Source organism: Cydia splendana, chromosome Z (assembly GCF_910591565.1).
Source record: "Cydia splendana chromosome Z, ilCydSple1.2, whole genome shotgun sequence".
Taxonomy (NCBI): Eukaryota; Metazoa; Arthropoda; class Insecta; order Lepidoptera; family Tortricidae; genus Cydia; species Cydia splendana.
The window spans coordinates 8,599,088-8,626,372 of record NC_085987.1 but is presented as its reverse complement, the minus strand read 5'-3'; the positions used below and the strand labels follow the sequence as shown (position 1 = coordinate 8,626,372).

At 38.5% G+C, this 27,285-nt stretch overlaps 1 protein-coding gene across 4 annotated transcripts in view; it reads right to left on the bottom strand.

Annotated features, from left to right (window-relative positions):
• Positions 1–1,528: 1,528 nt before the first annotated feature.
• Positions 1,529–27,285, bottom strand: part of LOC134804191 (dynamin) — a 49,187-nt gene continuing 23,430 nt past the window's right edge. Inside the window, exons 6-20 of one of the 4 annotated variants that reach the window (XM_063777133.1) lie at positions 24,273–24,482; positions 23,783–23,990; positions 23,019–23,156; positions 22,046–22,203; positions 20,957–21,001; positions 20,378–20,484; positions 19,597–19,784; positions 19,289–19,408; positions 19,025–19,039; positions 14,931–15,140; positions 14,031–14,265; positions 13,801–13,954; positions 10,887–11,054; positions 6,970–7,067; positions 1,529–3,372 (exon numbers count right to left, since the gene is read on the bottom strand). In XM_063777133.1, coding sequence (XP_063633203.1) covers positions 7,004–7,067; positions 10,887–11,054; positions 13,801–13,954; positions 14,031–14,265; positions 14,931–15,140; positions 19,025–19,039; positions 19,289–19,408; positions 19,597–19,784; positions 20,378–20,484; positions 20,957–21,001; positions 22,046–22,203; positions 23,019–23,156; positions 23,783–23,990; positions 24,273–24,482 — 2,020 coding nt within the window. In that variant the 3' untranslated portion in view covers positions 1,529–3,372; positions 6,970–7,003. Of the gene's footprint in view, positions 3,373–6,969; positions 7,068–8,524; positions 11,055–12,151; positions 12,693–13,800; positions 13,955–14,030; positions 14,266–14,930; positions 15,141–19,024; positions 19,040–19,288; positions 19,409–19,596; positions 19,785–20,377; positions 20,485–20,956; positions 21,002–22,045; positions 22,204–23,018; positions 23,157–23,782; positions 23,991–24,272; positions 24,483–27,285 lie in introns of those variants that run through there. The other 3 variants (XM_063777136.1, XM_063777134.1, XM_063777135.1) reach the window with 3 other exon arrangements.

The following is a 27,285-nucleotide window of genomic DNA, read 5'->3' as shown; positions in this document are numbered from 1 at the left end:
GTAGAGGCACGTCTACCCTTCGTAGATTTTATGAACATAGACAAAGACAAACTGAAATATAATAGATAATAATATACATATATCAAAAAATAAATAATAATTTACATATGACTACTTCATAAAATACAAATCGAAATAATTTGATTTGTTCCTAGAAATCGTATCTATAGACAAAGCCAGTTCTAGCAATGTTGCTGTAGTAAAATATTTTGATGTTAATTACTGGCAATCTCGTCTGGGAACGGACAACACATGTACAATTTTGAAGGGTCACATCGTTTCAAGGAAGTCAATAGGCCTTGATCCCTATCCTCAGAAGTCTCCCACCAGTCTCTGTCCCCAGTCCTCAGTGTCCCATCAGTAAGTATATAACAAAAAACTCAAGTCTGATAAATAGGTATGTCCATCTGTACCACCCTTGTGCGAAGCGATCGCTGCGGTTTATCCCTTCCCACTGCGCTATCATCTCAAAATAAAAATATATTTTTTTATCTTTTCTGCGATTAGTCAACAATCTACAAGGGGAAATATGACCCTACTTTTTACAGCTAAAGAAGCTGCCTGAACTTTACATATGTATAGTTATGCCTATCTGTCTCTCGTTTTACGTATTCTAGTAAGTAATTACCTATTCGTTACCAACAATTGGCGATTAACAAGTGTTCAAATACTTAAATAAAAACATATTTCTGACTTTATATTTACTTTGAATATTCCCATATCGAGTTAACATTCCCATCTCTAGCTGTCTTGTATACAAGACAACGGCGACGAGGAACATGAAAAACGTTGAAATTTGGAGCAATTTTTTTAAATGCCTTATGTTAAAAGAATGGATTTATACAAATAAATGAAAAAACAAAGACCTAAAATATGAACAAGAGTGTAAAAGAAATTGCAATTGTAATTATTTTCTCATTAAGTGAGTGGTTGAATTTGTGTCTTGTATACCTACCGTCGGGTGACAAGCAAAGGTCACTAAGTACTATCAAAAAATTAAAGTAACAATGCACTTTATTACACTTGTAACACGGTTTATTGTCCAATAATTTCAATGGTGTTAGTGACTTTTGCTTGTCACCCGACGATACAAGACGATGGCGCCAGCGTATCGTTCTGACGTAGTCTTGTATACAGGACAACGGCGGTCAAAGGGTTAAATGCGTGTTCTACTTTACCGTTTACACATTATAGCGGCCCATAGCCCCATGTTGACATAATATACCTACATAACTATACGAGTATCTATTACCCAAGTTTTGACGGTAAGGGTTGCATGGGTGAATCAAGATTTTTTGTCACTCGTTGCTATGGTAACGTTTCTCCGGGCCTTTCATAATGGGACATCTAGGTACTAATGACGATAGTGGAACGTGAAAACATTTCTTCTACCAACTGTGCCACTATCCTCTGAATAACGAAACAGAATAACAAGCAACACAATAAAGTCGATCCACCCACATACTGTTTTAAGGTTCATCTCGGTAACGAAACCTAGTATAAGATACAAACAAAAGAACTGTGTTTTATTATTTATTATACACATTTATTACAATTGCGTACAACAGTACGCGAAATATAAACAAGTCCATGTTACATTAATTTACATAATAATTATATACAAAACATATTTCCTGGCGCGTGAACAACGCACATTTAGGGAATGTATTTAAGATAAACTTATGATCAGCAGGGACGAACAAGAGGCTTACCTACAACTCAATCTATCAGTGTCAAAAGTAAAAGATGAGCAAACATAAAAGCTAACATTACGAGTACTAATATAAGTGTGAGATAAGTAGGTAATCGGTATTGCTAAGTTTGTGTGGTCAAATTATAATTGTTAAAGGTTTTATATTAATTATACAATACAGAACCATTTGTTTGAAATCAAAATTAGGTAATACATAAACACAGCTGTTATTGTCTAATATCAGCGATAAAAAGTTGCCTAAACTTGTTATATTTACTTAAGTCAACCTTGAAAAGAATTTACGTACTAAGTAAATGTATACAAAAGTTTTTTATTTAAGTATTTATAGTGTTTAAATTTCTGGTATTAAAGTCAGACCAAGCTAACACTGCACAGAGTTTTCGGTGTCGGCTTCGGTGTCACGAAAATATATCGTTTTTATAGTGGCACTCTCACATGTTATTCTGCAAAAGTCAGTGGAGAGTTAGTTGGACTTATTAGTCCTCCAATTTGGACAGGTGTTTATGTATCTACACGACAGTATACTACCTACCTACGAGCAATTACTCTTAGCACGCCGTAAAGAAATACAATTTAACGCTTGTTATTTCTAGAATAGTGTCAAAACGGTCACATTTTGATACAAAATCCATTGAATCGACAGGTGTTAAATTAAATGACTTTTTAGCGACGGACTAAAATAGGCGACCTGACGTCCCAAAGGTTAATACAGTTTTATAAGTGGCAGTAATAAACTAATAAATTATAAGTATAAAATTATTCCAAGAAAAGGTACTTATAAAAAGTGTTGACTAGCCTTCAAATCTCTTTGCGTGTGATGTATCGGCGTTGTTCACGGGCCGGGAAAGCAATGCCACTAAATGCTGCCTACCTCCGAACATAACCCTTAAGTGTTTCGGCTCGGGGAGCTGATGCTTCTACATTTATTTTTTACATTAGCTTATTCCTTACGCGTTTAACACGTTCCATTGTCTTAAACGCCTAAGTAAAACTAGTTAAACTGATTTACAAAGGTTCTTTATGTATATATTCTTAAAACTAAATGAAGAAACATCGCTTTTATAACCCAGTTAGAAGATATTACAGACGGAGAGCTAGCCCCTAAAAACGGTACATGGCAGTGAGAGTAACGAAACTTGTTAGTTAGTTATACTTTTCTTACTCAAGTGGAGCCAAGCGTCTGGCAGCCATTCATAGGTGGAGGCTTTAGAGTTCTGTGTTTGTTGTAGTTTTAAATGTAAAAGTATTTTATTCGAATATAACAGCTGCCAGACGCCTGATCAAGTTCGTTGCTCTCAATGTCGCGTACCATTTTCCGCGGGACTAGTTTTTAGTCTATTACAGTAATATTACATGAAATCAGTTACAAAAGTATAATAATAGCAGTTTCACTACATGCGGTTATAACAGTCTCATATCTTTTGTATACTCGTAGTATATACCTACTTACGGTGCTCCCATACTGGCTGTTATATAACGCTATATAACATCGTATGACAGCGACAACATGATAGTATTGATAGTCTTTTATTATGTTACCCCTGACACACAATGTTATATACCGTTATGTAACAGCCAGTATAGGACTACAATTATATAAATCCATTTAGTGCAGCTGCTATTTAAAAGTACCTACCAAGTAACTTTTGCTTAGCACTCTGATGTAAGGCATGAAATTAAATTATTATCTTTCACAACTTCATATCATTTATAGAATAAACATTTGCATCGCGAAACATGAAGGTACAAGACGTATAGCGGTTTTATTCTAAGATCACATATTTAGGACCTACGTTTAACTGATAGCCTTAATGTCATATCTGCAGGGGTCAATTCGTAACTGTCAAATTTGTGATCTTAGGTTACGCCGACTTTAGGCCTTCAGCTAGCACACGTCATTTTAGAGGTAAGTATTACAATTTTAACTTTCTACCAAATTAATTAGATTTCAAATTCCCGCTACGGGAGTTTGCCAGACGAAAGGATTATTGCGTATAATAGTTTATATACTGACACAGTGAAATCACGATGAATCATAACTAGCGGTAGAAGGAAACAATTGGCGCCAAAATTACCTAATTGCAGTACTTAATTTTCATAAAGCTCAAGTTCAGTTGCAAGGAATGGCCCATCGTCCATACTGTCGAGCGACAGTTCTTAAACCTTACCGCAATGACATAAGATTCACTGCTGGTTAGTTAAGAGTTTTGCTGTTAGTCAGCCTCCCAAGGCCCAGTCATACAAATGAAAAATACCAAATTCGCTCGTGAATTTAGAACCTGAGCTATTCTTAAAAAGTTTGTACATTTCGATCACATCTTAGATTTCTATAAAAATTGGTATGCTGGTAAAGTATATGAAGCTGAACAACTTCCATCACATTTCCCAAAATGTCCCAGAAAGTTTCTAAGAAGCATTCCTTTTTTGTTACCAAATGTGTAAGGAAATCTGGTAACAAAAAAAGAATGTTTCTTAGAAACTTTTTGGGAAATATGGTGGAAGTTGTTCAGCTTCATGTACTTTACCAGCATACCAATTTTTATAGAAATCTAAGATGTGATCGAAATGTACAAACTTTTTGAGAATTGCTCACCCATAGTATGGGAAGCGTTGATTTCGTTTTAATTGAAAATTGGACGGCACTAAACAAGTGTAGCTGTATTCTACTTGTGAATGATTTAAATTTCATTCAACTGAATAAGTAGGTACCTATAGCTAGGACCGTGAGCCTTAGGAGGCCTTATATGAAAACATCGATAATAACTAATAACTACACCATAATTTAATTGTTTTTGATGTTCAATAATTTTAAATAATTAGTACAAGTAATAAATTATAATCATTGGTTTAACTCATTCGTTTCGTAATTCGTTGGTACTATTTATGCAGGTTACCTACTTAAAAAAGTATCTACCGTGTACCTTTCGACTTATTATTATAATGCTGATTTCAATTCTTGTGTATTTTCCGTGTCTTTGATAAAACAGCTTACTGCCTGAGCGACAATAGCTATACGATTCCCGGTTATGTATGAGAATTAAAAAAAAATGTTTGAAAGTCATTATTATTAAATCTAAAATCGAAGCCATGGTTCCTAAGAACAGATTTCGCTATCTCTCATAGTTTCTGACTTCTCCATACTGACCTATTTGGATTGATCAACCTGTATAAGACATTTGCCTGAGGCAGCTATCCCACCGCCGACGATGAGCGAAAATAGAGTATGCCAAGAGAAAATCTTTTCTCTTTAAAAAAGTTGGCACTGTCAGTACCTACGAAAAGCCCGCTGACTTTGCGTACCGATTAATAAGCATTACGTTTATTTACACGGGATTTATATACATGTAGGTACGTTTCTTGTGAGAGAAAATAGTCGACCGCTAGTCGCTTTTTCGTCGCCGGCTGGATAGAACCCCTATGCATTACCTTACGAATTATATTTTAGACGCAATTCAAGGATAAATTGTATGGATCTGGCAGCTAAACACGTTAACCATAATACGTGCATGTAATATTTTCATACGTATACTTAACGAACACTTGATGTTCGTTATGATACAACCTTTAGCGTCCACACCCATATATAGCTGACACCAAATTAATGTGTGCTCTATCTAATATGAATTTAATATTATTGATAAATTACAATGTCAATGAGGTACGTAATATGGAATTTTTAATAATTTAAATATGTAGTATAATTTTACCAAAGTCATGCTTCGTGATGAATTGTTATACGATACTAACTCAGTAACAAGTGCATTATTTTAGAGACAAATGGTCAATAACCACATACAACCAATACTTTGCAAAACGACTTTGAATTATAAGATTATAAACTAGGAAATACTTAAATCAAGATTTCCTACAATATAAATTTTAACTACGCATTTCTGACATAAAATAATATCGCACGAGAGTTCGTCGAGTTTGTTAATTTAATAAATAACACTAGTAACAGGTCAGGTTTCAATTACCCCATTCACTGCCAGCGCAAGCTACGCGCTACTAGTAGCGCGTAGCCGTGTAGCTCGTGTAGCTGATAACACGTGTTTTGCGCTTTGTAGCGTTAACCGCCTACGAACACAGAACCCGCCTAGCGTATACATTTATATAAAACAGTAGTGTACACACATCAGTTAACGCATTCACTGCCAGGGGGGTGGCCTAGGAACAATCTTGTATGACGGTGGACGCACATGTGCGTCGGGGGCAGTGAATGTGTTAAGGAAACCCACAGTGGTAAGTTAAATAAGCGCTTAGCTAGACTAAAATAACCATTCTGGATTACTTGAACTATAACGGATAAATAGCCCTATTATTATTGTCACATTAAAAATATTGATTATTATATTCATAGGACACCGCACTTCTCAACAAGTCTTGCTTGCAATGTTTAAGTATACTAACTTGATTACATCACGTTAAATTCATAATAATGGTTTCAGTAAGGCACGTATTTAACCGGTCAACTAACTAATCGAATTTGGGTAGTTAAAAAAATAGAAATGGGTACTAAAATTAATAGATTGGCAACAAAAATGGAGCCTTTAAATATATCAATATGGGTTGTATTTTAATGCCGTTACAGGTTTTGTTTATTAATAGGCAGGTACCAAATATTTATTTGGCACCTAAATTATTAAAATTACATTACCATTTATGAAGCACATTTTAAAAAGAAAATGTAGAGTTAAAATATTTTGTTTGGTGACTAACACGCTCCGCCTTGCTTCGCTTGTCGTCGCACCTATCTTTTGACTCTGGCAGAACACCGTGATAACTATTGAAACCTAATAGTATGTATTAGAAAATTTATATTAGTTGCCAACTTATTATTTTAGATGCCTACCTAGTTCAAGTTCCCTACAATTATTTTGGGTGGCTTGATTTTGCTGCCAGTTATTTAATAATAATATGATGCTTATATGTGAGGCTAATATAATTTTATTGGCGCTAAAATATTAATGCACAGCCAATTTATATTATTATATGCCCAATGAAAGTTCTTGATTAATATTTTAGTTGCTCGAATAATAATAAGCCATTCGATAACATCGTATCACATGCTTGCAAATTAATAAGACACAATCACACCTTCTGACTTTCATATAAGTAATACTAATTTCAATTCAACGATCCTAAATTATGCTAACTTATTAATCATAATTTATAAATTACAGACCGCAACATAAGAACGCTTAAATAAATAGAATTAAAGCAATATACAGAGAAATAGGATATTATATATTTACAGTGCAGCGTATCACAAGATGGCGGCGAAGGAGTTCAAAATGGTCGTCCGTTCTGTGGTCGGTCGGGCAACTTCGGCGGCACGTTCGGGACAGGTCGGCTACACACGAAAAACCAGCATTAATTAAATATCCTTCGACATTTAACAATAACAGGTTTGTTTCATCTCAAAAAAGCTAGTTACAACACTTGTTAACCCACTTTTGTAAGATAAAACGTCTTTGTTAAGTACTAGGTATAATACATATATACAACGAATTCTAAAAAAGTATATATACTAGTATTGGAGACAGAACAGTACAGTGGCAGGGCGGCAAACGACTAGTCTCATAGTTGTATTAAAATTATAATAGAGAAACAACACATGTTTATCTCTGTTGCCTGATGCCACCCCACTGGGCCAGTAAGACAGAAACAATACGTACAACATTTTATTAATAACCTACTTGTAACACACAGCTATAAGCAAAGCAAGCAGGTGTTTGTTTATCTAGGTTACAATGCAAACACTAAATACCAACGACGTGCATTCTAATATTCAATTTCAGTAACTTTAGGGCTAATTAGATAAATGTGTATACCCTTCTTAACCCTTTATAAGGCATAAGGGTGTCTGTCAGAAATTATGCAAAATTGAACCTTATCACTTAAAATAATATTCAAAAATCAGGTGGAAAATATATTCCCTCTGGCTTATAAAGGCTTAACATGCTCCTTATTATTTTGTATATGATAATGCATAACTAGTTTCATGCAAATAAATCTCTACGCCGTTTCCTATACCTACGTACACGTGGTTTGTATTAAAACAATAATTCTTCAAACGCATGCATCGTTCCCTGACTTCATTCGCTAGGCAAGCAGGTGCCAGACTCAGTCAATTACATGCCTATACAAATCTTCATGTAAATAGGCTAATCTGATAGATACACAAATTTAACACCTTTACCTTCAGTGGGTAACCGCATTTACGCTCTATCGGCCCACCATACAAGAAAAGTTGCCATCTGTTGGATCCGAAACCGACCGAAATATAACACCGAAGTCGATACAGATTTTTATGTGACTTTAAGTGACCGTGTCTCTGCAGACTAACTTTTATCTTAAACCACTGCTATTCTAGTAACTATAGGAAATAATACCGATATCAGAGAAGCTCATTTACATGATACCACAACCACAGAAATAGTGAGAAAAACTTGCCCATTTTAAAGTGCTAGTTTTCTCCTAGCCTGTGGAAAAGTGTTTTACTAGACCTGCACCTTCACTTACCGACTAATGTAATGTATAATTACCCATTTATTTAACCAAGCTTAGTTATTATATTTCTTTAAATAATCATTAAGTTCATAATTCAGTAAACACGTCTTAACATAGCTTGGTAAAACAATACGTGCCTATTTCGTTGCACTACTCTATATTTTATATTTACCGTAATTAAAGGTAAGCTTACCTAAATTTCCCGTAGAATATTGCATCCAAAATTTATTGTTACTTATAAAAAGCCAAAATTACTTCATATGCGAGAAACTACTGGAATAAATCAAACATCTCTGGTACACATATAGCGTTTAATTACTCTATTTATACAGCATAAGATTAACAATATTCATAAACTATATCAAATCCAACAATCACTGCCTATACCTTTATTCGATGGTACGCTAACGCTATTAACAATAGAGAGAGAGAGCAAAACGTTAGATGATTTATTACAACTATTGTATCATATTCGTCTATTTAATATCATAGAGCAATGGCATGGCTACAGCGCTAAATACTTGTGATGTAGGAACTCGGTTCTGGCAGCCGCAGCTGCGCCACCTCGCGGACGCCGTGGAGGCGCGCACCGACACACATCGGTCTCGCCTCGCCAAACTTACACTGGGCTCTTAATCACTGAACGTGGACGCAAGCGAACGAACAAAAGCTCGCTCACATTATGAATATCATTCAAATGCCCATAAACTTTTAAATGTTACATTTAATAACGAATTAATATTGTATCACCGTGGTAAAACATTCTAATAATTGACCAAATATATTGCTATCAGCAATAATAGAAGATACATGTTATCGGCAGGTGCCATCGCGGGTACATATCGCAACCATACATCGCAACAATAAGCTGTGTTTTGGGTTCGTCAATGAGTACGAGGTACAAAAATCTTATGAGTACTTGTTACAAGTACCTGGCATTTCACGAGTGTATATGAGTATGACATATATTATACAATTATGTACAAACACCACATACTTGTAACGAATACTCGTAAGATTGTTATGCTTATGACTATATTCCGTACCAGTGTACGGAATATAGTCATAAGCATAAGACAGTTCTTGCCCGCTGGTCTTGTTTTTTTTTTGCGATGTGTGATCATAATCTTCATCGAGTCACGGTAAGCGCCACTGATTTTACTAAGTACTACAAATATTGTGAATCGAACGTGATTAGATATTATAAACCAAGCTGGGGTACACGTCGTATATTAAATGCATAAATAGACACGTTGCGTCACTACTAGAGACGGAAGAGTAACGTGAGACTCGTCTGGTCAAGTTCAATGCTACGATACACCTAGACACTGAGGTGAGAACGAGTTGCAACAACTGCATCTATGCAGCTAGCTCTACGCGAACATAGTGTCGAGTGCACCAACGACAAATAAACACTCTCGTCTTAATATAATGCGTTCATACAACCCTAGCACATATACAAAACAATATGATATGCTCGATAGTCTCCTAGCGCGGCTCAGAGCGGCTTGCGGAGGACGGGCGGCCCCGGGCATAATCGATGTCGCGGAACATATCGCAGGCGACACACCGATATACTAGATATACGCCGGTGCGACCCAGAGGGCACCTCACGCGGTCGGGACGCGCGGGGCGCGCAGTCGCAGCAAACGGCCCTTCGTACAGCTCATCTACATAATTCATTATACACTTATCATAAGCCACTCAATGTAAACATTTACAATTAATTACATTAAATAAAGGTAATTACATATTCAATAATATTTATAATAATAAAGATTACATACGCCATCCGTATCGTGCAATATCCGTACAGCTAATCATAAATAGCACTCTTCAATAATAATTTCATCAAATTTAATACTGAATTCATCCATTGCCATATTGAGAATTATAGACTTAACACGAATTTGGTTCGATTTCATACACGTTAAGTACTAAATTTTAAAAGGTCTTATTGCTTTTACGAATGTATACCGGTACAACGAATTCTTAAATAACTGAAATCATGTGCGATCTTCAGAAAACCTCATTGTCTGGTCACTTCTGATTGAGCAAGTTTTCTTAGGCGTACTGTGAATTACATTTAAATGGAGTTTAGTAGGTCAGGGCGGAGGCATAATCTTAGCGACGTTATCATAAAATGGTAACATTGATAACGAATCACTAGTGATCTAACTGTTAATATGTGCACAACAGTCATGTTAGTCAGGCACTGTACAATACATTGGCTACACTCGGGTAACGTCCGGAAGCAACTTTTCACGAACAACAAAAGCTTAACTGTTAGTGTCGCGCACACACTACACAAAATCTCGTTCTCGGACAACACCAGTAAGCGTAACAAATGGGTGGACACCTTGGTAATTTGCGGCAACGATGCTTAATTATCTACCTCGTGTAAGACACGATAATGTTATTACTGTATCAAATATTTGTATAGAAATTAATATTTCGATATATTTGAAAAAACCGACTGACAAAATCTATACAAATAGTGTTGGCGATGTCGGAGCGGGATCGGCACGTCACGTCGTACAATGTGGTGACACGACAACGCTTGCTGGTACGAGTTGTGCGTTCGGGTTAGTGTGGCTCGGTCGCCGCGCCCAGAGGCGCCGGCAGGGCGCCCGTGAGCGCGGCTCGCGGCCCGCTTTACTTGAATCTGGCGAAGGCGGAGCTGAGCTCGTTCATAGCGGCGTTGGTGACGGCCTGGCCCACGGCCTGGTTGATCTGCTGTCGCATGTGCGGCGGCATATGGTTCATGGCCGCGTTCGCCGCGCCCGCCGCCTGCATCGCGCCCGCCGCGCCGCCCGCACCTGGCCGCCTGCACCCAACCCACATCAATAACTACCCACACACACACACACACACCTCATGACCTAAACTAAAAACATAGGTACTGACTGCTGTCACACGCCTAAATCGACCTCGAATCACACAAACATCGAACATCTTCCATACTTACGACATTTACTGAAAATCTCTACTGGTTGGCCCCTTATTTATAAACATAAACAATGATTCTCACAGCTTCTCTGTAAGACATTTTCAGAGTAATGTAACCGCCATAATTGATACAACATTTATTAATAACACGAAAGTTCAAAGTAAGTAATTATTATTCTTACAGGGCAACTGTGAATACAGTAATCATATTTTCAGTACACGCGAGACTTTCTACAATATACAAGAAGATAAACTACTGCTAAAGCGGATATCCCGTGCTACCACTACGAGTAGTTCGATAGGGAGTGCTCTACTTTGAACTCGCGTCGCGTCCGCCGTTCCGACGGGATATAAAATTACTTGGCAATGACCTTACAGTTAATGAAAAGACAGAAGAAGTTTTGAAGACCACACACAAATCAATGTGCAAAAAAATACATGCAGTGATTGATATCACATAATATATGATAATTATCAAAGAATGCGTCCAAGGAAAATACTTTTCTAACAATACTTTTGTAACATGATTAAAATAAAAAATAGTAAAATGCTTAAAAAACATAATGCAATCTCTCTTTGTTTCCTATTAGTTATCTCCCGAAGTGTAAGAGAACAAACAGTGTATAGATAAAATGTTGATGACTTCTAACATGTCATGATAGGCTATAATCTAGATATCTCTCTGAAGGCAGCCCTTTTGAACGTGAACCAGTATCGTTGTGCACACAACCTATTGGTGACCGAACAATACAATCGTATCAATTGATTGCCATTATCTTGTCACTATTCGGTGAAACAAACGGGACATTGCTCTTGGCTGCCCGAAGGAGAATTTGAAAGCAAACATGTATATGTAAGTATTTGTATATATATGTTAGAGTACATGATAAATTCACTATTCATTTAATAATCTTTGGAAGCAATATTTTTCAGACGTATCATAAGTATAGATCGTATTATAACTAATAAATAATGTATGTAACATATGTATATTTATTTTCTAGGTTTCCGGGCAGTTGTTAACTTACTACATTTATTGCGATACATTATTATATCACTGCTTGCTACGTTAACTCACATCAGACAAATTATTTGACAATGTTAAATCTTAGACAGATGACCAATTAAATATAAAATGCTAATGTTATTGAAATATTAATAATTATTAGTGCATGACCAGAGGCAGGAGCACGCTAGCGTTTATCGCAGACATTAGCACCCAGCGTTTTTAGACCCGTATTGATAACAGCACCCAACGCTTGAACGCTGTCTTACTTAAACACTTGCGTAAAAGCATTCCCGCGGGTATGAATACTGTTCCTACGTTCCGTCTAAATCAAACATTAGTTAAATAGCGAAGTGCGCTAGCGTCCTCTTGGTTAGTGAACATGTGTCTTAGAAAGTAATTGAACTGTACTAAGTTAACAATCGCGTCAGAGTTAGTACCTTTAGGTTCGTACGTAACTTAAGTTAGTTAGTTAGTGGGCAGACGACGGGCTGGCTCGCTTAGCGCCGCCTGCGAAAACAACCACACACTCAACTTTTGAAAATGTTTGCGCTCAATTTGTAGAACATACTTGATTTGATCGACCTTTGAATTCAGTCACGAATACATTATTATCAAGCTTTTAGAATTGTATCGTTTCATTTTTGCATAATTACTATGACAAAGCGTAATCAAATATGGACCTTGGCACAAACTATTTACAAAACCAATTATATTGCACAAAATAAGCTATTCCATAATTTTAAATATATTAATATGTTATAAAAATACATATACTAACACGATAAGCAGATATAGGTATACAAAATATACTAGGTACACCTTTTTATGCATATTATGGCTGTTACATCACCCATACAAATGCCTCATAAAAGCGAAGCTCGTGAAAGTTATAGGAGAGAAGATTCTCGCCGAACTATTGACTAATTACGTTATTTTTACTGTTACTTATAAGTTACATCCATTAAATCAGAATGTTTACCTTTCCATTACCATACAACCATGCAAATTTCTTTAGTTTACGTAAAAAAAAACTTCTAGGTTCAGATGATTCAAATCAGTAAACTACTTGTTCTCAGTAACTTGTTAAGACACTATCAAATGCATATGCACCTCCACCAATAAGTTCAATAATGTTTAGCACTTGATATGCTTAAATTTTGATGACAAACTGGGTAATAGGGAGATTTATTTATCTCCAAGAAAATATCCTCAATCACTTAATAGTTTTTACGTCATAGATTAACTTAAATCATGTGTAGTTCTTTAGTGCTTAATGTGTGAGAGCCACATCGACAAATAAAATTTATACTCGAAAGCATAATATCACACAATTCAACTTCGTGGTCGGTGACGCCGTGCAGTCAGTGACAACTTTATGCGTTTTAATAGCTACAGGCGTTTAAAGCGCTCAACATGAAACTTATCGAATAGTGCTCGTTCTTACTGGTGTATGGTGTCAATACTACGTCATGTCATGTGCGAACTAGGCTTGGACTCAAGTCATCATTTATGACACCTGTGTAAATATTTTTGTCGTAATGCCTTGCCCTAATATTGACTATATCGAAAGGTAAAGAGAGCTGTTTCCTAGTATAATAGTAGCATTAGTACTCACGTCGGTATGAGCGGAGCAGGCAGGCCTCCGCCGGGTTGTGGGCGGCCGCCAGGAGGTGGCGGCGCCGCACCGCCGGGTCGCGACGGCAGCGGGGGCGCCGGCCGGCCTGTGCCTGCGCCGGGCGGAGGCGGAGCACCACGTTGTCCCATCGAGCCTGCTAATGTATATTTTAATGATAATTTGTTCGCAGACCTGGTACAAGTTGGCATGATTGATTGATGAAGACTTGCCTTGCTGAGCAGGCGCGGCGCGTCTCGGGCCGCCGGGCGAGGGCGGCGACAGGCGCGGATTGGAGTCGAGCCGGCTCTCGAGCCAGTCGTTCTTCACGGGCGGCGGCACGGGCGTGCTCACGGTTGCCATCGACACGTCGCCGATGATGTGCAGCGCCTCCTTGCACGCGTGGTACATGCGGAGCATCTCCTCACGTTTCAGTGCTTCCTCGGGTGACTCTTCCATCATTTGCGACTGGAAAACACGTTAACATTAAGGTATAGTCGGGTGCTGTTTTGTCACTCAGAATGGCGACGTATTTTTTAGCGGTGGACCTAATCTAATCTTAATGTTATCGAGGGCCCTTGCGGGTACACTTCGACCGGGGATCTTTTGTGTTGCCCCTTCAAGAGCTACCTTGTGCGTACTCAAGACCTTGTTCGACCATCTCCATGTGTAGGATGATAAAGCTCAAAGGCAACGCTTTGAAACCCTTGGGTTACAGATAGCCTACTGCAAAGTTCTTGATTCTCAATCTAGCGAGGGCCTGACATTCACACAGCGGTCGGCATAAAGTGCGCAGGAAATGCTTTCAGAAAATAAACCAAAACCGCGACTTGACATCAATTATCAACCAATTTCGATTTGCTACGGAGATCAAGCTAAAGTTAAATCAGTCCAAAAGAAGAATGAGGTCAGCATATTTGCTCGTTTTCCATTGATTGATCTAACTCTAACGCCCGGAAATTTTCTTGGCTCTGAGAATGTACACTGGGCAAATTTTAACCCCTTATCGCATACAATGCCATATATGGTGGATATGATATTCAACGTTATGGACAGCTATTAAAGTTCAGATTTAAACAAATATTTTTTATTACATGCAGTAAGGGGTTAACATACAACTTTTTCTACAATACCTGATCACCGGACGCGTACAAATGCGCCAGCAGCTCCCCGTTGATGAAATCTTTGGCGTTGTTGATGATCATCATCATGATCGTCTTGGGCACCAGGTCGCGCGTGGTCTTGGTCACGATGCGCATGTACGAGTCCACCAGGTTGCGGATGGTCTCCACCTGCCGCTCGAGCTGCGGGTCCATGCTGCTGGAGCCGCCGGTGTCCGAGCTCTGGAATAAACCGTGAGTCACGTCACTAATACAAACATTATGAATTTTCGCACGAACTTGAGCATATTTACAGGAAACAATGAGAGAAGATGAGATAAAGAGTACCCTTACGCATAGTGCTCAATTTTGATCAGAAATATAAGGGTTACGTTTTTTGGCTACGGATCTGTTAAAAAGTGAAATTAGGATGTCGCTTTTAAGGGAGGAATGATGAGAATAGATAGTATTACACACGCAAGTTTCGGTAGATCAATTTGTACACAGGAACCTGTTAATATGAACCATGATATAAGTGAATAAACTACTGCAAGGTTGATTTAGCCCATGATTAATTGGGATAAAGAGATAAATGGCCAGACTCGCTTGTTAGCGAAGTTTACAATTAAAAAGGGCATTGCCGTTAATATGTTACTGAATATTTCACGACTATTCACGACAAGTTGCTGTAACGCCCTTAACCCTGTATACGATACCGTTACCAGCCTCATCTCAACCTCAACTATTTCTGAATTGTAAATATAAAAGCTCATGCGATTGCTACTGTGACATTCAAATAGCATTTTTGTGGCACTATGCGTAAACGTTCTAACTGTCAGCTTTGTTAATTGTTTACCTTATAGTAAATTGGAGATGAGCAAAGAAACATAATCATTAATACAAAGTGTTCCACTATAGTTTTCTTTGGTCATGAGTGTAGGTCGCGTGCTAGTGCCGTCTATACGAGTATACAAGAGGGTCAGAAAGCGTCTTCAATGTCCTCATATCTATAGGAAACTGTTCTAGCCTGGCTCCATAAAATAGCGTATTCGCTTGGTATTTGGTCGTAGTCACTTATATGGGAGTGAATATGGGAGACTTACATGGGAGGGAATCCATTACATGTTTTAGTTTATTAAAAGCAACCAGCTTGGAGGATATAACCAAATGGAGACGCCTTGTCTGTAATTTTCTATACAAAACAGTCTGCCGATTTTTGCGGAAGAGGGGCACGTCAAATGTATACGTAACGTAAAAATAGCCATGTCAGATAAACGTCAGTCCATACAATGTGTATGACCATTGGTCATAGAGTTTCGACAGAGGGGAACGCCTGTTAATGGCTACTCCGTTTGGTTATATCCTCCAAGGCAACCAGAACACTCTTGCAAAAGCAAACCGTAACATATCGTTGACCAAACTGTTCACAATGTGATGACAGTTTACTAACATTCAAAACATACAATTTTATAACAGTACAGAGGTGTGTATATAAAGCAGTGTATGTAGTTACATAATAAAACATTAAAACACTCGTTTGATGCCTATGGAATGACTATCATCCCACACGTGTATTTTAATACCTTTGCAGTTCCATAACCAGTTGGTGTATTAAACCATCTGTTAAATCCGACCTAAACGTAGTCGTAGTGTGTATGATGCCGTAAGTATAGACGGTGTATCCTAATTCGTACATTTAAGTATGATAGTTTCCTATGAAATAATACAAGACCCATTTAAGAGCAGAGCAACAAAAGTAAATTGCACTCTTTATAGGGTAAAACCTATAAAGGGTGTAACTGTGAGTGTTCCTTTAACAAACAAAACCACGGTAACAACAATCGGATCAATAATTTCTGATCCTCTTCCGCGAAGTAAAAAATATCTAACCTCCCTTTTTTGCAGCCAAGCATTCATTTTATTTTATCTCTCATTCGCTGGCCGTAGTAGTGAGTAAGAGTGTAGGTAGAATCAATAAGCTTAAAGGTACAATGACTACACACTCACTGGCAGGGATGCATCATACTCTTACTTACCACTCACTCAGCACTTACGAATCCAAAAACTGTAACAGACGGGCATATAGGACCTTGCAACCTTGGACCGGCCAACATATCTCTTTTTCGCTCACACTTATAGCGCTGTGTCCTCAACGGACCCCCTTCCACACCATCGAACAGGCCCCGGATCGAACCAAGGTCGCAGTCCGTTACGCCCGTCTGTTAAAAAACAACTGTAAAACCATAACAAAACAACTGTAACACTTTAAATACAATATGATGGAAGGAAACATTCTCCTCGGGCAGAGCATGTCTGTGTGTATGTAAAAATGCTTTTTATTTTTGAACAGAAATTATCACAGCAGTATTCTTTTACGGCTTAAATAACTTTTACAAAGTTACAAATTGATGCACCTGTCGTTTTAAAAAAATGTGAAACAATGTTTGTTTCTGTCTGTGGTTTCTGTGTACAACCAAAAACAAACTGCTCTAGCGGTTTATAAATAGGTAGCATAATTATTTATTTTTAGTATAGTATGTAGGATAGTTTTCTGAACCGTATCATAAAGGCAATATTACAATGAGCAATTAATTATTTATTTGTATTTATTAAAAGCGTAAACGTGCTAGTAAGCATAACATTACCTCTTCGCACGATACCTACCTACTTTTTGGTACTTTAAAAAAAATTGTGAAAATAAAATACAATGTTTTTTTTATGATATAGGAGGCAAACGAGCAGACGGTTCACCTGATGGTAAGCGCTTACCGCCCATTTATATTATATAGCGTCCCAGGTCATATAAAAAAAAAAACACGGAAATGTTCTCATTCCATTGCAGCAGATTGGCGAGTTTACACACCAGGCTCAATGATAACAACATATACTCACGGAGGCTTTCCGACCCCCCGACATCCCCGACAAACCAGAGAAAGGAAATAACTAAAAATAAAACAAAAACATAAATCATACAAAACAAACAGAAAGTCCAATAAGTTAATAGAAAGTTAAACCAAAGCTATCCAATGCACGGAAAAAATAATGTAATTAGAAAGAGTAGGCGATTTCAATATCAATCCCGAGCAGTTACTTTAGAAGCAGAATCATAACCTTAAGATTAGCGAGGGATTTTAAATAAAGTGGCGCAAGTAATTTGGTTCGAACCCTTTAGGCAACAAATTATAGTAAGTGTTTTAGGGCCACTTGCACCATCCAGGGTTAGCCACTAACTCAGCAGTTAACCGTTAACACAGGGTTAAATTGTATTGGTAACTCCGGGTTTAACCGGTTAACCTTGAGTTAGTGGCTAACCCTGGACGGCGCAAGTGCCCCTTATACAATTATTTAAGATAAAGATAAGATAATCATTTATTGCATAATTATAGGGTTTAAATGTTATGTGTATTATTGTAATGCCGTCTAAATATCTCACATATTTTTAAACGGCGGTCAATACTGCCAAGGCAAGTATCTATACCTACATATTTTTCTTTATCCTTTCGGGCTTTTACTTTTGTTATAAATATAAGGTAGTTTTAATTTTTAACAAGCAGAAACGTCTGCGAACGATGCTATTAAGCTTAGAATAAATTTAAAAGTGGAAAAATTACTGTCTTGGGTAAGGTCCCCTTGACCTATAATATGGTGGAAAGATTTGCTGGCTATGGATGAGGTCTTGGTGGCTCAGATTGGCAGCGCGCTGGAGTATCGACCCAGAGGCCGTGAGTTCAAGTCTCACCCAAGACAGTAATTTTTCCACTTTTAAATTTATTCTAAGCTTAATAAGGTAGTTTTAATGAAAGTTTGTCCCAGTAGTTTGTACTTAGTCAACTTAACGACCTCATGATATTCAATGAAATGATAGAAATATAGGAGGATCAAAAGAAGTAATACAAAAAGTTAACACTCATAAGAACATGCTTTCACTATGTAAATATGTCGAGAAGTCGCTTAGACCCCCATCAAAGTGGATTCAGGAAAGCACAAGACATCACTAGTATTCTAATAAAAAACGAAACAAATAATATAGATAAATTCTTGAAATTCACTACGTTAACATTTAAAATAACGGTGTCGGTTTAGCATGAGTTACATGGAGCGTATTCGTGTGTGGCGCGTAAACAAACCTCTGTTCCTTCACCCTGAATAGCATGGCAAAACATACATCAACGTTAAAAATAAAACGGACATATATGCTGTAATATCAAGTAGATACATGACAATACATTCAAGATATGTTATTATAAATGGTTATAAACTTATAAAGCAACAATACACTTAGATATGGTTTCATAAAAGTTAGGATCGGGGCACGCTTGAGGACTGATAAAATAAAATATAGTAAGAATAAGAGAGGAAGTACACCGAGCTACAACGACATACGGACTAACCTCGTCGCCGTTCGCTGCCTCTGATGTCTTTTCGGGGTAGACGCCGGCGCGCAGGAAGGACGCCTTCCACGAGTCCACATCGTCTTGGGTCTCGCATGACAACTCGAGCTGCTTGTAATCCTGCACACATGCAACAGTTTCAGACACTGATTGAGATATTCACGTTCATCTGAATGGATCACATGTAAAACGTTAAATTGTTAAAAATATATCTTTTGCTTTAACGACTTGTAGATTGTAACGCTAACTGTTTGAGTTCGCTACTATGAAAACAGTAAAACAGGCCTCTTAGCAGTGGTAATATGTACCTTGTAGACATTCCTGCCCTCGGGGTTGAAGAGCGCGAACATGTGGCGGCGCGACATGAAGCCCTGCTCCAAGTCGCGCAGCTTGAGCCCGTCGAGCGGCAGCATGTACTTCTTCTCGCGCTCCTCCTCATCCTTGTACCACGAGATGCTCTCCGACGTGAGAACGAACCAGTAATCGCGGGAACCTCCTAGGGCAGAAAAAAACTAACATTCGTCCATAGCAATAGCTAGCTGAATAAAGCGCCCGGCTGTGCAAAGGAAGAAAGTGGCATTAGGATGCAGTTTTTAAAGGCAATACATTTAAAAAGTTTGTCGATAGAGTTGAATATTTATGGGTACTGCCATGTCTTATTGACCAAAGACAATTAATACCTGTTTGGTTGATACCGTTACAAAATAAAAGGACCGAGTTTTTATAAAATTAGACGTAACAGATTTAGTTCGGCCAAATGAATAAGTTGAACTGGAGCCAACCAGACATTCTAAAGATGTGGCCTTCTCTCGATTTTAGACTATTTTCCACACGCACTAACATCATAAAAAACTGTCCATCTGTTATGACACTTATGACTAAACCCATAAATTATTATAAATACTCCCAAAATACAAAAATAGTGTACCTACAGTTGGGTATACTTTTCAATTTATCCTCAGAATTTTACCATACAATGCCGTTCAATCTGCTCGAAATGAATAGATTAGTCAAAAGAAACTTAGTAAAAAGCACCAATCAGCAGCTATAGCGCAGCGCACATTCCAGCCAACTGGTCGTGTGATATACCTTTCATGATGCCCAGGTTGTGTATGCACATGTAACCTTTCCTGATAACCTGGTTACCGAGCGCGCGGTGCCCCGACTTGGCCGAGTTTTCCGATTGGTTCTGAGCACTGGAAGAGAGACGACATCATCTAAATTATGTTGCTATTTCACAAATCGTTTGTTATTTTACGGAGCCCAAGTAAATATACGTCACTGGCGATGTCTAGATCAAATATTATTAAAGTGACAGGTAGAAAAATAGGGATGTGTTCAGAAATTTTAAGAGTAAGACAGTCAAAATAAAATGATTAGGCCATACAAACTAAAAATTTCACCAATAACGTAAAAAAAGTTAAATTTTTGCCTGGCGATTAACGAATAAACAAACCCTAGTAATGTAGCTAGCTGCATATGCTCGTCTGTCTTAATATATCAAGTATCATTATATATGTGTGCTGTGGGTGAATACACCTGTTATCACGCGATTTAACTGCCAATGAATTCATAATAAACAACTGAACGCATCCCACGAAATTTTAATAAAATGTTTTGACCAGTCAATGTACCACGGACTCCATTTCATTGGCCTCCATTACTAACCTAGAGGAGACGTTTTCTGTGTTCAGACCAGATCTAGCGTGAGACCTGTGAATTCGATTATCTTTGAACCTTATTACGGAAAAGGCAGAAAGTCACACTGAAACGTGGATCAGTCTAGCGGGTGCTGTCTACAAATGAGCCACTAAAAATAGTTACGTTTTAAAAAAAAAATACAATTTCACACTTTTTGCTTGATCAAGGCTTGTTTTAGACTTGTTCTGCTGGTCAACATTGATGTCGGTCGAGCAATGATAGCGCCATGGAAACGGTTTGTATTTTAAGAAAAACACTGAGCGTTGGCGCAAGCCGTAAGCGCTGCCTACGCACGACCGTAAACAGAACTAACCGTCGGGAGAAGACAAAAACAAGCCTAATCAAAGGTAAAAAAATATATAGAAAGAAAGTCAGTCTTATACTGTTCATTAACAGTGAATTTGTTTGTGTTTATTTGGATTTGTGTACAGCTTGTACAAGATTTACGAATAATGTTTTGTGAGTTTTGACTGGCTCTCTTTCACCCCATTACGAAATAGATAAAAAGTGGATGATGCGATTGTCGCATGAATGTCACCATGTGAATATTATGAGTAAATATGTTGATCTTATTTAAATTTTATTTTCGTTCATAATCGGGTTTTATTAGCTTACTTGGAGCCCATCAATACGCTATTCATTGTATTCATTAACCATGTTAAATAATATCTAATTCCAACTCTGCGTCATCTGGAATTCGCTAATGCTATTACTAATAGGGTAATTCGCCAGTAACTGGCCGGTTTTTGTAATTGGCTACCAAATGAATTCTATTCACCTATAAACAGAGTTCATTTTAGTATAAGGTTTCAATAACTGGCCAGCTTTCAATAACTAGCCGCCTTATACTAAAATGAATTCTGTTTATAGGTGAATAGAATTCATTTTTAGTTTAGGGCGGCCAGTTACTAAAACCGGCCAGTTACTGGTGAATTACTCTAATTCCCAGATTACACACCGTCCATCGTTAAATTACCTACAGGCTCAGAGGTTTTTGAAACAACATCTATTTGGAATGGGTCCTGAGGTAGAGTTAGTGAAGAACAGCGGTCATACTTGGCGAATCCGATGAAGTCCTCGTGGTTGGTGTTCATGTAGGCGAGCTCGCAGTCGATGAGCAGCACGAGCTGGTCCTTGCACTGGTTCTCGCGCGAGCGCACGTGCGACATGATGATGCGCTCCGTCTCCTCGCGCAGGCGCGGGTAGCGCGACATCTGACCAGAGTTAAACATCATTTTTTTTTTAATGCGGCAAAGTTTTGGGCGCGAAGTCATATGTCATATGTATCTGGGGGCACGGTAGTGCCCCCGCCAAGACGAGCAAAGCGAAGCGCAAGGGCACTACCTACCTTTTCTCGAAGCGCGTCGTCGCTTTTGTGAACCCTCATAACTTGGGTTTGGATTATACCAGATAAACAAAACTCTCGGGATATGATGTCAATAGTGGACTTGTTAAGTATAAAAATTTTCAATTGCATAGCTCTTATACTTTAGATTTTATTCATACCTAAGAGAGGCTGACGCTGAATGTGAGCTGTGTTACATCAAAGATACTAAAATGACAGTTTGACTGGGCCAATCAAACTGTCATCTGGGATATAAAAACAAGGTTTAGTGCAAAGCTCGAATGGCAATGGACAGGACATATTTCAAGATATACAGATGGATACATATAACAGATGGACAACACTAACAACAAGATGGAAAGGCATTACCAGCCAAGAGGAAAGCTGGCAAACCGGTCAAACGGTGGACCGATGACATGGTTGAGGTTGCAGGGAAAGACTGGATGTACAATGCCAAACACAGACATTTATGGAAGAATTGGGAGGAGGCCTTTACCCAAACGGGATCCATACCACATGAAAGGCGGAACATGAAAAAAAACAACTACAGCATAAAACATACTTTAACCGAATCTAAAAATTTGAAAACTAAATAATTTGTAAGAGTTATGGAAATAAAGAGGCTATAATAATAATGACATCTGCAGTTAGTGCTACAGCCAAAATGTATAGTACGTTATTTACCCTCTCAGTGCAGATGCGGACGACGTTGGAGAGCTCCTGCACGACGAGATCCACGCACTTGAGGCACGGCTCCTTCAGCCGCCCGATCTGCTTCTTCACGATGGCCTCGAACGCCATGTCGGGCGTGAACAACCCCACCTGCAACACGAATATTGTGTAAGCTCAGTGGAACCCTGACCGGACACATTCATCCCTTTGACCGCCAAAGGCATGAACCACAGACAAGACATCCTCCAGACTGAGCATAGTAGGGTAGCGCTACCTCTTTGGTTTGAACGGACCAATCACGGCACGGGACTCGCTCGCCTCGTCCCCCGTACTCCTGTATTTTGGCAGCATCGGTTTCATGAAATAATTGCTCTAAGCTCCGTCTAGAGGATTCCTAGTCTGTGGCATGAACTGATGCGCGCGGCTACAGCCCAATATCAACCTTCGTCAGGGGTGCGAAATTCCTCCCTTCGGGCAAACTCGGCTCAGCATTGCTCCGAGCAATTATTAGGGTTGACACAACTTGACGTCCCTTTGCGTGCACGACCACAGATAAGATAATCCCCTGAATTTTGACAACCCTAAATAGCCGAAAGGGATAGTATCATATATTAGAAAGGGACCCTGAACCGCTGTCCGACTTCGGTTTTGTAGAAAGTTTCCTTTCTGTACGGTAGTACTATTATTTATTCTGTGCCTTCGTACATCTCGACAAGGTTCACGATGACGCGCGGCTCACGCAGGGCGCGGCATTGAATGGCTTAACGTCCACGTACCCTGATACCGTGGATATTCCGGATAGCGAAGGCGATCTCGCGCCGCAGCTCCTTCTCGTCGAACTCCATCTTGACGATCTCGAAGGGGAACCGCTCGTGGAAGAGCCGGTTGATCTTGGCACCGCCCGACAGCTCATTGGTGTTGATTTGTGCAGAGCCGGAACCCTCAATAGTACGCTCGAAGTCGGTTTGGAGTTGTTGTATCATCCTAGAGCAAGGAAGTACAGCTTATTTGAAAACAGTATTCAAGATCCCAAAACTTTTAGTTCTTTAAATTCTTTTTGTGGGGATTAAATATTCTTGTTGTTACCCGGTCCTTTCAGTCAAGTGACAACAGTAAAACAGTTTAACTAACATGACCAATAGATGCAACATTATATAATGGACTCTTTAAAATTGAAACCCCATAAAACGATGGTTTATAGTGACCACGATGTAACTATGGCAAATATTATCAAGAAAAATGTGTTCGTCCGTAGAGTATACTCACTGCAGCATGGCCTTGGTCTTGATGGAGGGGTCGTCGGGCCGGAAGTGCTTGTACTGGTCGACATCCTTCTCCAGCGTGAGCAGCTGCTTCTGCAGCTTGTCGCGCAGGCCGGGCAGCGTGTCGCGGATGTGGTTGGTCAGCTGCTGGTTCAGCACGCGCTGCAGGTACGGGGTCCCGAGCCGGTCCGCGAGGTGCCGGTACGAGGGGTGGCTGCAGGATTATACAGGATTCAAGTTATTAAGTCAGATGCATTCACTACAGCAACATTCACACAAATACGCTTCTACAAAATGTACAAGGCAACATATTTCCATGAAATCGTGGCCATCTTAGAAGCACTATGATAACATTTATTTCTTAGTTTACGTACTGATAGCGGGAAGGGCAGTGTAGCTTTGCTCGGCTTATCGACAACTACCAGCATTTAAGTATTATTGATTACAGGAAATTAAATATTTATGAATGCAGAATAGGGTAAACCACCCTATAACGGGTCAAGTATTATTTTATTAATAGTGGTGACAGTTTTCCAAAGTCTGGATGCAAGTTTGGTCATTTCGGATGCTAAACAGTTGTTTTCTGAACAAATTTATAAGTTTTATTCTGACATTCAAAGACAAGCGTACTTCAACTTCGTGTCTGTAATCATTTGCAAATTAAAGCTAGTGGAAAATTCAGATTTAATTTCAGATAGCATTTTTTTAATAAATTCGCTAATAGCATGATAAGTAAACAGCATTGGGCTACATTGGAGTTATAAATAACGAGTGTTTCTACAGATAATAATAAGGACTTCTACTCATGAGCTATGCACGATGCCCAGTACCGTCTTTACCATAAGGGCACATAGGGCCCGTGCCCAGGGCCCCCATCCTCAGGGGGGCCTGAAAGACAGACAGTAACGGTATATTTGATTACCCATAATAAATAGAAGATCATAGTAGAAAAATGTTAGTTTAATTAGCTTTCTTTACTTTCCAAAAGGGCCCCAAATTCTTATGTGCCCGAGGGCCCCAGCATAGTTTAAGACGGCCCTGACGATGCACGCACCGCGTTATATCTTGATTCTTGATCCACTCGAAATCAATCAAAAAGTGGCGGCCAAGGTCACGCGCTGTACGGGTTAGAATTATTTTCTCTGTCCTATTACATTTCTGTTGCGATTAGTTAGCGTAGTACTAAGGCCATACAAATGCCTCAGCATGGAATGTCGAAGATTCACGTGACCGCTTAGGGAATCTCATTACGAAGTAAGCTGTAGAAAAACTCGTTGCCTCTTAATTGGTTAACGTTACTAGAAAAGATGAGGACACCTAGTATGTAATAAAAAAAAACAACGGGTTGCACTCCGGGAGTGCCGACAGAAGTGAAAACTCAATGACTAGTCCAAAATGTCTGCAGCACTATGTATAATTGACCCATCCTCCTTTCAATTGAAAAACTTTAGTTCCGAAATTGCTGGCCAGTGAGCTTAAATATGTAGCGTTAATTGTTTAAAATACGAATAGAAATTGTAAAATTACCTTGCAGACCTCGCATCTAAATACAGGGTGATTCAGGAGACGTGACAACACTGCGCATTTCGTAAATTATAAGCAACTGTTTCGTATCAGTATTAGTGAGGTTAACGTTAATGTGCTAGTCGTGTTGAAAAAAAAAGTTATTAATTTATTTACGACATGCATGGTCACCCTAAAATTAGAATACTAAACTACCGATATTCTGTGTCAAATTGAATGTCATCACTGTCATCATGGTCTGGTTACTTTTGAGAACTCGTATCTCACTCAAGGTGACAGTTTATTTTCTTCGTAATCAAAATGCTGTCATTACGCTTAAAGAGGTTTTATGTTTATTAATTAGGTCTTGTAGAGTGACCATGATTGTAGAGACTTAAATTTGCCCTCACCAAAAAGTAAAAAAATAGGAAAAAGTGTGGTTGTTTCACCTAAATACGACGTTAATCGATTAATTATCACTTACTGAGTGTGCAGTGTTAGTCCTGCTCACGTCTCCTGAATCACCCTGTATATTTGGTCATATTTTGAGTTTTATTCACCAGTACTAGAGTTCACTTTTATTAGCGATTTCATCAAGATGTAGCTTTATTGAATTATATTGGAGTGATATAAAGTTATGTAACTGTGAGATCCTCGTATTTCAGCCCGTACAAGATTAGAACATTGAGCTTTATTGCTTAATATAAATGTCCAGTTTTAAATAATTGACCTGATTATGATACGTTATGACTTAAGTTCTTTGGTGAATAACATTGTCCGTCACACATGACGTCAGCGCGTTAAGCGTTACGCTGTCTCGAGTTTATCATTTTTTCCCCACCTCAAAAGTGCTCAGCGCCGCTAAAGAAGTTTTCACTTCAAAAAATTAAGCCACATTTTCAATGCATGAATTAGACCAAAATGTACCAGCTTCATTGTTATGGGAAGATTAGGTAGGTAATGTAGGTATGTTAAAAGTAAGAACCTCTATAATAAAAGTAAAAATAATAATGAGCAAATCACATAAAGCCAGAGAGTAACTAGCCTCTGATACCGGTATAAAGAGTAAATAAAATATCAAGTAAACGGAAAAGGGGCGGCAACAGAGTTCTAGTTTGGTAATCTTAAAAACCTTTTTTATTTATTTATCAAATAGTCGAAATAAGAAACAAAGTTTGTTTGGGTAATGTTTTACCTACATAAAACTTATTAAGCCGTGCCAAAAATCGATACCAATGGAGTCATTAGTATTTATTGTATTATTTATGCATGTAGCTTGGCAGTATGACGTCAATAAAATGTATGTACACGACAAGCAACCTTCGACTTCATTTCAGTGCAGTTAAGGTTCAAAGTACCAATATTTTGCTATATCCGACTGTATTTATACAAGCATTTTCATTTAAGGGGCTACCCGAGGTTTTCATCGATTTTTGACAAGTTTTGAATCGTATCTCCTTTTTTTGCACTACAGATAGATTTATAAGACAAACGGTTATCGGTTTTTCAATCCT